Source organism: Meleagris gallopavo, chromosome 3, assembly GCF_000146605.3.
Source record: "Meleagris gallopavo isolate NT-WF06-2002-E0010 breed Aviagen turkey brand Nicholas breeding stock chromosome 3, Turkey_5.1, whole genome shotgun sequence".
In the NCBI taxonomy this organism is placed as follows: domain Eukaryota; kingdom Metazoa; phylum Chordata; class Aves; order Galliformes; family Phasianidae; genus Meleagris; species Meleagris gallopavo.
Genome location: NC_015013.2, coordinates 92546146 through 92558140, shown reverse-complemented (window position 1 = coordinate 92558140; position 11995 = coordinate 92546146). Strand labels below are relative to the sequence as shown.

At 35.7% G+C, this 11995-nt stretch overlaps 1 protein-coding gene across 1 annotated transcript in view; it reads right to left on the bottom strand.

The window, feature by feature from the left end:
* Window positions 1-198: 198 nt before the first annotated feature.
* EFR3A (EFR3 homolog A) overlaps window positions 199-11995 on the bottom strand; it is a 30122-nt gene continuing 18325 nt past the window's right edge. Inside the window, exons 12-17 of the mRNA XM_010709375.2 lie at window positions 7879-7967; window positions 6372-6420; window positions 5277-5380; window positions 4630-4679; window positions 3103-3197; window positions 199-1393 (exon numbers count right to left, since the gene is read on the bottom strand). Coding sequence (XP_010707677.1) covers window positions 1389-1393; window positions 3103-3197; window positions 4630-4679; window positions 5277-5380; window positions 6372-6420; window positions 7879-7967 — 392 coding nt within the window. The 3' untranslated portion in view covers window positions 199-1388. The remainder of the gene's footprint in view (window positions 1394-3102; window positions 3198-4629; window positions 4680-5276; window positions 5381-6371; window positions 6421-7878; window positions 7968-11995) is intronic.

The following is an 11995-nucleotide window of genomic DNA, read 5'->3' as shown; positions in this document are numbered from 1 at the left end:
TGTATTGTTACTTTCTCAAATTTTGGTGGACTTCATGTAGTAATTGTTCAACAGTAACTAAAAGTAATGGTTTAATAATGCTGCAATGCTTTATGTTTGCAAGAAAAAGGTGCATAAAATAAGCTTTAACTTAAATGTCAAAAAGTCACTGACATTTTAACTGAAAGCACTAAAAATCACATGACACTTTAGAGAAGATTTATTTTAAATTCTGATTTTATTGCTTAAATATAGATTGCACAGTGTGTTCTTACATTTATTGAACTGGTTCATTACATACAGTACAGAATATATGACCATCGGAACAAAAGATAAAATAGCCCTACTCTGATTTTGGACAATAGGCTATTTCTGTCTTTTGAAACATACAGGGATTGTATTTACTTTAAAAGTGACCTGCTACCAAAAAACCCTAAAAATGACATAATGGGAAAGAAAACACAAAGCAAAAGCTGGAATACATTTAAACAGCTGGATACAAGTGTATAAACATTGTGACAGCACTGGATGTACTGCAGATAACAGAGCCTCTACGCGTATGGAGCTTTAAAGTTCTGCAGCTTAAGAACATAAAGACACGAAATAAGCAATTTTAAACTGTAAAACAGTATCCTTAACTCATTTGGTTTCATTCATTATCTTCATATTACAACAATTACAAAACAATACATTTTACAGTGACTCTCATATTCCAGCTGTCAAAAATGGCCAATGTGAACCAACTACAAACTCAGAGACTTGCTGGATTTCCAGATAGTAAGAAACTGAATATCGTGTGAACACAGTGTTAAAAACTCTTCAAACCCTTCACAACACCTGCACAACACTTGCATTTCCCATATAAAGCTAGTTGGAACTTCAAAAACATGGAAACTTACAGCATAAATGAAAAATATCACCAACAGAATAGAAAATGAAATGCTGAATTTACTTTTCACATGCAGCATTCATGCAACAGAATTCAGTCACTGAAACAATCCTGTATTTACAGCACAGTCTGCATACTGCAAGAGTGCAAACAGAAGTACATTCTTTAATTCTTATTTTTTAGACTCCTTATTTTCTTTTTGTACAAAAGTGCACAGTGTTATTCTTAAAAAAATGACAGAGTGGATAAGTGTTTTACATTTTATCCATAGGTTAGATTTACTCTTTAAAAAATTACACTCTTTATATAAGCCAAAAAACTACTGTCTTACATTAAAAAAAAACCAACAAAACAAACAATGAAAACCAGAAAGTGAAAACTATAAGCTACAGTGGTAACGAAGTCTATTATGTGTAGACTGTGGTCTGATCAGGCTGAAAAGCTGCAGCAGTAAAAATCACAACGGAATGCTGTAGATAAGGGGCTGTTTCGTCATCCACTAACAGCTGTGATTTCACTGTTAAACTGAAAAGAAGGTCTCAATTACCTTTTGAGTTTTGTGAATGCTTTCTGAAGTTCTCAGCATGTTATCTCATAGGTTTAAGTAGCTGAAATTTCTCTCATATTGTGTGCCATCAGGTTTTTAAAAGAAGCCTAGAGGAATACATGCTGTAGTACAGTTCAAATATCTAACAGTCTGTTTTACAGTGCTTTTATAAATGTCCCAAAGTCAGCAATTTAGCTGCCCTGCCCATCAGAGAGCAACCATCCAGCTCTTAGAATTATGCAATCATAGATTAATTCTGATTGGGACTTTTGAATGTCATCTCCTCATGCCCCTATCAAAGCAGGGCTAACTGAAGTTAATCACTTTATTCATGGCCTGTGTTCACTGTTTATATACCCTGCAGGCTACCTTAAGTGTCTTGCATTTAACACAGACAAGTTTGCGCTGGTTCAGATTCAGACAGACCAAGGGACTTCAACTATACAATTCATGGCAACAACTATAGTTGTTTTGTTTTGCCTGCAGAATTTAGTGAGTCAAAAACAGCCTTGACAAAAAGCTGAGGGATCGACTGGATTGGTTTTATTTTATTTTCACTTGAATAGTACATTCAGATACATAAACCTATGAAAGTTAGCACATTTTCCTTATTTCTACAAAGATTTGCGAAATGAAACAAAAATGAACAAACATATGCATCTCTAAAAAATGCTTTTGCTTGAAAACACATTTAATAAACTCTTGGTCTTTAAATGGTTTCACTCGGTTTTCTTTCAACTTCTAAAACATCACTAAAAAGCTGTAATAAACGACAGAGAAATACCTCATAGAATATAATTGTAATCTCTGCATTTATGACTTAGAATGCCCTCAGTTTATTTTCTGCTATACTAAATATACTTCTCATGTATTTATACTAAAGCAGACAGAGTAAAATAGTACTGCATTTTAAAAAGTACAGTCTGTAAACTATACACTTTAAGATGTGAAAAATATTGCACAATTCAGTGTTTCAAGAGATTTCTCCTGTCTTTATGCAAAGCAGTAATTTTCACAGCAAGAAACACAGAATATATACTAGTTGTATATATCTAAAAGCACATTGTATGATGCATCAGAAATACTTAACAAGTGTCCATTCACCCATTTACTATACTTGAACACATGTAAGGTATTGTGTTTTGTTGTTATGTTTTTTTCCTCCATGTATTACAAAAAGAACAAATTAATCAACTGCAACAGCAGGAACAAAAGGGAGTTAGGCCAGCACTCCACTGTTACATATATTATGATTTTCTTTCAATATATGACTCAGGTGGAGAAGAAAAAAATAAGAAGAAAAAAGCATCTAACAGGTCCCTCAATTACAAAGAATTACCATATTAAAGCAACTTAAAAATAAAAGGAATTTTCAGAGAGACTGATAGAATAATTGAATATATGTGAAAAAACAAGTTTTATATATGACATTTACGTGTACTCATACATGAAAATGAAAAAGTGTGATAAATGAAAACCTAACTTCAAAAGGAAAACCAGACTTACAGAAACTGAACAGATTCAAGAGTTTGGTTATTAAAGTAATCTAGTTTTGGTTTGTGTTCATCACTATTTTAAAATTAGCTAAAAAGAAAAACAATAAAATTTGAGAACTCATCTTGTTCTTTTCTATTGTACTCTACTCTAAATAATGTCCAGCAGACTTCAGAAGACACTTAATACACACAAAGATCTGGAAACTTCATCTCATAGACTGGAACAGATTGGTAATGAGCATGTCCAGCAGTAATCGTCATCGTTCCTGAGGGGCTGGGTGGAGGTCTGTGTAAGAAGAATGATCATTATCACTTATAATAATACAGATAGCAGGTTTTTGTTTTTTTTTAACCTAATAGTTGAGAGAAAAGTCAACTACTGTTTTGTTTTCCTTCACAGCCAGTGTTTTATCCTGATCCTGATCCATTATCATGTCTCAATTTTTTATCAAGGTTCTTTTCTAACTCAACAAATCACTGATGTTATAGCATTATGAAAAGTACACCTTGGTGTACTGATGAACAGTCAGCTGAATATGAGCCAGCAGTGTGCCCAGGTGGCCAAGAAGGCCAATGGCATCCTGGCTTGTATCAGGAATGGTGTGGTGAGCAGGACTAGGAAAGTCATCCTGCCTCTGTACTTGGCAGTGGTGAGGCCTCACCTTGAGCACTGTATTCAGTTTTGGGCACCTCAGTACAGAAAGGACATGGAGGTGCTGGAGCAGGTCCAGAGAAGGGCAACAAGGCTTGTGAAGGGCTTGGAGAATATGCCCTACGAGAAGACACTGAAGGAACTGGGGCTGTTCAGTCTGGGGAAAAGGAGGCTGAGAGGAGACCTTATTGCTCTCTTCCAGTATCTGAAAGATGCTTACAGTGAGAGCGGGGTTGGTCTCTTCTCACTGGTAACAGCTGACAAGACGAGGGAAAACGGGCTCAGGTTGCACCAGATTAAGTTTAGGTTGGATATCAGGAAAAACTTCTTTACAGAAAGGGTTGTTAAGCACTGGAATAGGCTCCCCAGGGAGGTGGTTGAGTCAGCATCCCAGAATGTGTTTAAAAACCATTTGGATATACTGCTTAGGGACATGATTTAGTAGAGGGTTGTTAGTTAGGGTAGTACGGTTAGGTCATAGTTGGACTCGATGATCTTTGAGGTCTTTTCCAACCTGAGCGATTCTATGATTCTATGAAAATGCATTTTATTACTTATATTATTTACACTGCACAACAGATGTGCAAGAACTCCCAATAACACTGTTCTGTATGATTTTTGTACTATTTTGGTTGTTCAATTTCTAAATTTCTCAAACAGACTGGGAAGCAAGCACTGGGAAGACAACCACATTCCTTTTGATATTACTGATATACGTATAAATAATAAAAACACAAATATGTTTTTAACTTTTAAAATGTAACATAATAACATAAATGCTCTTAACATCTCCACTTGGGCCAGTTACACTCTTTTTGATAAAACTCTTGAAAAATTCAATTGAACAATTAAAAATTGGAAGAGTTAGAAGAGTTTCTTGATGTTCTTCACTATATAAAGGACTCAAAAATAAGAATATCAAAATAACTGTTTTATACAACTGCTTTCAGTTATTTTCTGCCTATTACGCATGTTTAGAACACGATGACATTACTGCCTGAAAGTAGTCAAAATTGCTTTATAACTCAGTTTTTATTCACAATATTATTCTTGCATAAAGTCTTACCGAATAGTGAGTTCCAGTATCTGGGCGAGTCTATCATGAAGCAAGTTTGCCTGGAAAAAAAATAAAAAATCAATTGCTGAATCTTGAGCAGAGTGAAAATGAACATGTCAGGCTACACATTGTATTGCACAAATTCTACCCAGCAAATCTAAAAAGCACTACCTGTTTAATTTCCCACTGCTGTAGGGATTCTTAGCCTTGAAGAGGCATGTGAAATTAAGTGAGCCTACCTTAAAGCACAAGACGAACTTTGTCGTTGAAGGTAGAAGTTACACATTTAATTATTAAAAAAAAAAAAAATATCATGAGGTAAACACTATTTTGTTAATCCCAGAAGGAAATAAGAATGGATAAAGAATCCAGATTTCAAAGATAGTAAAGATAACATTAAGGTCAAGAGTGAATAAAATTTCCATTCCTTTTAAAATGATGTAGAAGCAACAAAAAACACATTTTAAATAACTGGAACTTTCCAATACAGATAATTAATATTACAGAGACAATAGCTGAAGACAAACAGCTGAATACTATACTTCAGAAGCAACAGCAGCAGTGACATACATAGAAACACAGAGCACCCTTAGCATATCTCTATTAATGCTTGTCCTACCATCTTCAATAGCACATAACATATTTCAGAAACTTACTTTGGTTTCACACTGCGCTGCGATTTCTTCAAATGGTGCTTTTTGGAACTTCTCAATCACAAGACGCCTTTTTTCTTTTTCCTGTTCTTCAAGCCCGTTGTTATCTTTAAAAAAAAGTGAAAAAAATAAAGACAAGTGCAATTTTGTCCATGAAGTATGAGCAATTTGAACCTTTAAGCGTTTCGTTCTTTTACGCTGTATTTCTAACTTTCAAACATGCACTGGAAAAGCAAACAAGCAGCCACATCCAAGCACACTGTCACTGCTTCTAAAGGAAATGCTGGTACAATTTCAGGGAGCTCATTTGAGGATGCCAGTTTTATCCTTTCTTACTGTGTGCTTTAACCACCAGTCAAGGCTTCCTGTTCTTTCATCATCTGGTCTCAAGACTCCACTTCTGACGCACTGCACCCAAGTCTCTTCCTTCAAGAGAAGAGGGCAATATCCGCCCTCCCAGCATCATGCAGACAGCTGGGGAGGATTTATTTTTAAACAGAATTTGGAATACAGACCAAGTGAATCTACAAGCAGCTGGAACTTTTCAGCATCTAACGAATTTATGTACTTCAGCAATTGGTTAGTTGGGAAATCTGTCAGACTGAATTATTGTTTAAAATGTTACTTTATCTATTGTTTAAAATGTCAATGTTCAATCCACATTTTTGACAGAAGTTTGGTAGGCTGGACTGTATTAGTAACTACTCAAACAGTTCTCTTATTTCTTAACTCTACCAGCTGAGTGTTCTTGACATCTGCAATTGTATCTTACAGTCTATTTCCTGAATGCACTGAAGACTTTGAAAATCTCACAATTGAAATATCTCATTATTTCTAGCTAGGCCTGAAAGGGCAAATTCCACGGGAAAGCATTTCCATATGGTTTCACTCAGTCACATGAGTGTCAGAAAATGAATTCAAAAATTATCAAAATCTTATTTCAGAAACTTAGAAATAAATGGCTGAAACTTTAAATCAGCTGACTTGCTGATAAAAACAAATGTAATATTTTAATTGTTATTCAGACAACAAGTTTTCTCTAGTAATTCCACAGTAACCCAGAACTACACTATTAAATATAATTGTAATAAATCTTACCAATTGCTTTCTTCAGAGCTTCAAAGGTGATTTCTTCTGTATTATCAATCTAAAGACAAAGGTAAAACAAACAAACAAACAAACAAACAACAAAACGCTTAAACCTCATGCACCACAAGCTTCTAAAAGCTATGGAACAGGATAAGCACTGAAAGACAAGAGATCCAGATTTTTTTTTCACCATATAAAGTTACTAATGGTTTTATCTGGAGTTTCTATAGCAAATAGACCTCTAATTCTGTATTGCTAGTCACTGGAATGGCTGGTATTTCATAGAAAACTGTTATTTTTATACATTCAGAACTCATGCTTGCCAGCTTAGCCAACAAATATCGGAAAAACAAAAGCTGACCAGTTTTGCTCTCATTACTAATCTATTTTTATTCACAAACAACAGATCAAAATAATCACTCAGGCCGAAGTTTTCAAGAATCTTTCCCAAGAACGACTGAGAAAAATTTTAGTGAATAACAAAAGCTTTGGAAAAGGACTTGAATTCTGGCAGAACTCTTCTTTGGGTAAGGAATAGCCTGTGATGTTTCTATACTGATATCTCAGAGATGACTCTTAGGCAGCTCCTGAGAATAACAAAAACTGCTTCCTAAAATTAGTTGAACAACGTGATGCTAAAATAAGAGTTGGTAGTTGATTTGTTCATTTACCAACATGAATATCCATTTGTTTTCTACTTCATTAGGAATTGCTTGGGACCAAAATATTACCAAAGATGCACAAACATTTCTCCAGAGTGTTCCAGCCTATGTATCTTTGTGTTTTGCTTCTTTACACAGTGCTTCTGTATGAGAAAATCTTTCTTGCATTGAAAATACTGTAGTAGTGTAGATATCCTGACAGTATCAGGAGAGAATGCTTAGACAAGAGACCAGTGCACAGTTGAATATGACAGTTTCTCGGCTCAGACTACATTACTTCAACCATTCAAAACTATGTGTAAGTAGGCAGCACTCCTTTCTTATAAACATTTTAATATAATTTAAGATGAACGATCTGTATGATATCAAAAAGTTACTTCGCTCAGCTCTAACAACTGCAGTAATCTTGCTTAAATTGCAAAATGTTTTGCTTGTTTCTCATAAACTTATATATCTTTTTTCTATATCTTTGTTAAAGCAGTATATCAAGAAAAGAATACAATGAAACATCATTAGCCCAAAGCAGTTAGGAATAATAACAATAATGAAAAACAGAAATTGTTTGTCAGGCAATCCTAAAAGAAACTGTCCCTATTCATTGCGGAGGAATTGGACAACATGACCTCTACAGGTGCCTTCAAAAATTCAAAAGACTTTATGACTCTGAGCTATTTTCACAGAACAGCATCAGCATGTTTGACAACATACTTCCATACGTGCAGTGAAAAAAAAAAAAGATATAAAAAAAATCTAAAATTATCAAACTCTAGAATTTCTAATAAAATATAATTCGGAGGTTGTTTCTCCCTCCAGCATCAAATACGGTGCCTTAAGATATCTTGTCATTATCATACCTTATCCTCTGTGCTGTTGCCAGGTAGAATATCCACCTGAATAGATACTGTGTCCACAATGCTTTTCCTCCTGGAGAGTCTGTCTTCATCTAGAAAAAAACAAAAACAAACACACACTAAATCAACAGAGTTCACTTTATGCATAACAGCTGAAAGATAAATAATCAAATTTCTACACATCGAATGCAGTTTTGTTTCTACATGCTATCCATAACCCTAGACCATCTACTTTATCATTTGTATTACTGTGAAAAAAGATCAGTTTCCTGTTTAATTATTCAGTCAGAGCAGAAAGAAGAATAACCTCTTAATTGCGTCTTTTCCCTCCCAGTCTAAATCCTGCAAATTTTCTCTTGAAAATCCGTAACTTAAAAACAAATACAAACCAAATAAAGTAAAAAAGATCTTATTAAACTGCATAATAAATAGCATAACACATGATGATATACTATACTGCTTCAGAGTCATTTATAAAAGCCTGAATTTTTTTCTTGGCTGTGAAATCTAAATATTAAGTAAGGTTTGAAGGTATTCTGAAATGGAAAAGGGTTTATTGGCAGATGGCTCACTAACAGAGACAATAAACATTTCTCAATGGAAATGAAAAACAAACCTTCCTTATTTTTGTTGCTACAAATATCATATTCAGCAAGTCTAAAATTCATTTGGTGAAAAAAAAAATTCTCTCTGCTTTTTAATTTCTAGAAACATTCTGTAAGTCACTCTGATAATTTTTTAAAGCAACTGCAGATCAATTATGCAGATATTAAAAGGAACATAATTTCATTAACGTGTAAGATTATGATCAAGTGATCCATCATTAGATAGATTTTCCTTTTGTGACTTCATTCCTGAAGCCTGACACCAAGTAATCATTTCTCACTTTTGACACATTAACGTAAGACAAGAAAAACCAAAAATAGATTTAAAGACATGCCACGAGGAACCTCTGACTAATGGAGACATGAATAACCTGACTTTCATGCACGTCATCTACAAAACCACAAATTGCTATGTCACATTTTAGATTTCAGCTGAGATGATGACATCGGCAAGTGGCCCTTTTATTTTCATTGTAGAGTCAGAAGTGCCTAAATGTGCTTGATACTAAGATGAGGATAAGGAGAATAGCAGTAATATGCTCCCTCCAGATGGCAACTTATTTTGGTTCTTTGTTTAAATCACTGTGCAAAACACTTCTGCAATGCAAATATTGAGTATGATCAGAGTTCATTGCAGCAGAGCTGAACATACTTGGCTTTTATAAATCAAGTTTCTGAAAAGTTACATAAATGAAATGTCATTTTAAGAACAAGAGGCAGTGAATGAACAAGCTTAATGAAAAACAATTGAGTTCTAGCTATCTTTGCCAGGTTCTAAGAGGCCCTGAGTATGTGAAGCAGCATTCTGAAGGACTTAATTTTTAATCCCTGATGGCTAAACTGGTACACATCTGCATACACAGAGAGGAGAGCATCTCAAACCATGATGGTTAAATGCAAAACTGAAGTACATTTGGCTTGTTGCCCTCTCTTGTAGTTGACATGCAAACACCAGAATGCACCTTTTTGTGATGATTTTGGATAGAATTTATCTTCTATGGATGCCTAACTGCTCGTCTGGCAAGTATTCATTCTATTCTAACATGAAGGTAATATGTGGGCAAAAAATTCTATAATTTGCAATGTTTCCGTTAGGTTTTAATGATGTAAAATTAATCTTCACACACACACGTAAAAGATCCTGGGGACAAAATAGCAGTGGGGGAGACACCAAGAACCCCTCGGGCTAGGGGTGACACCCAGAGGGGTGAAGGAAGGCCTCTGAGGTCACGTCGTTGAAAAAGTCGGAAGTCATTGCTTGGCACATGAAGCACAATGTGAGATGCTGGAGAAGAGGATCTTGGGATTGCACAAAACTTTGTGGGATTTCTATGGCAAGAACCAAGGGCAGGGAGAAAGGACTGAGATAGTGTGGGGAGGAACAAGCATGGGAAAACAGAGGGAAAAGGGGATAAGGTCATCAATCTCATGTAAACAGAATGTTGGTCTGTATGCACACCTGGCCATACTGAGCCTTATCAGTGCAATCTGTTCTGTCTTCCCACTCCATTGCTAACTCCTCTTGGTTGAAGAATACTCTTCTCTTTGTATAGGTGTGTACTTCGAGGTCTGAGTACAGCAAGTGGAATGAGGGCACACAGCATCTGTGTGTGACCACAAGTGAATATCAAGTTGGGCAGCCCAATATTGACCTCTGTAAGCAAATGCAAGTATGTCTGTTTGTCCTGAGGGGCAGGCATCTGGAGGAACTGGTTACCACAGGGACCGAGAGGTCCAGGCCAACTGCTATACACACTATGGAGCCTAGGGGTTAGTGGAAATCAGTATGTCTGTTGTTGGGCACAAAGGAGATCTGCACAAGCAACTGGACTGGGCCTTTAGGCACTGGGGCACACATCCAGATGCCAGTTACTGGGGAGACTGGGAAGTGGGATCCAGTGTTGGCTAGACAGTGTCTAAGCCCAGTTACTGGAGAGATCCACACAGAATCACAGAACCAAACTTTAGAAAAGACCTCTAAGATCATGTAGTCCAAACCACCAACTCACCCCCGCCTTGCTCACTAAACCATGTACCTCAGGGCCACATCTAAGCATTTATTGACTCTACCACCTCCCTGGGCAAGTGCTGTTACACCCTAAGCAATTGGCCTAAAAAATAAGTTTGCCTCAAGATGCAACTTGACATGATTTACAGTTGTATGACGTTCAAGACATACACTACATTTCAACTTTATAGATACTAATTTGGTAAGAATTTGAGAAAAAAAATAAACGACTTCACCTGGAGATTCATTTTCGTTTGCTGAGGAACACAAAAGGACAAAATGTTTACAGGAATCAAGTTTCCAAGGTAAACAAAGTGCTAAAATCCCTATCCATCATCCTTTTCACCAAACTGATTAATGCATATCATTTCCTCACAGACTGCTCTCTAAAATGACAGTATTATGCTAGGAATGAAACAAATCTTCCGAGTTAAGTCCCTTTCCATGTGCCCAGCAGAAGTGGAGTAGAATGCCTGCATGAGGAATATAAACAAACTGTGCAGCTAGAGACAGAATTTACTTTTTATTTCTCATTTACAAAACAGAATCTACCCTATGCTCAACTGCTGTGATTACAATTCAACATATTACTCGGAAAGACTAAAAATATTGAAGCATAAAAATATGTGGTAAAATCTTCATTTAACTTGATATTGTTCAAGTAGAAATTAAATTGAATTAAAAAGAACTTATTACAAATTGAAATAACTGAATGGAAGTGGTTAAGTTAGCAATGTATTCACTCACCCCCATATTTCATCAGAAAATACTCTCAGCTTTATAATAATCTATCACAGAAAGAATCCTCATAATTCTGTGAGCTGTTGACACCTTCTTTCAACTTTCAACTAAGTTCTTGTAATTTCACTCAAAGAGGTAATTGGCACTATCACAAAAATGACACCTATGGCCTAGCACCTGTTAAGGGAAAGAAAATAGGAAGCTACCATAATTTGGAGTTCTAAATTGAGAATAAACACAAAAGGCAAACCTTGCAGATTCACACAGGCATACTAGGAAGGAGATAAGCAAAAAAAAAACAGGGCACACTAAATGCTAGGCAATTTCTGGCCTATTAGTCTAAAAGCCTTCTAGAAGCATTTTTTCTCTTTTGACAGGGCACATCCTATCAGTGCACACCACAGCTAGCAGGAGAGCAGGATGACCTACTACTCATTTTTACCTTTTGACTTGTGTCTGCATTTATGATATTTTCTGCCTAATGAAAATAGAGCTCAATTAATGTATATACGTATACAGAGAAAAATAGTTAAGTGTGTATTTAAACATTGGCTTTCCCTCCCACTAAACAAAGAAGAGAACAAGGTACCAAAAGTATGTCTTTCGAACTGATAAGAAAAAACAACAGAAAAGCAGCGAGAGGACTTCATCTCTGTATGTTATTAAATATAACATCATTAAAATTTACCACTAAGTATGACCTTTTTCTCATTGCTCAAAAAGCTGTTAAGCTGTTTCTTCCACCTCAGCTCACTTAACCTTGTTG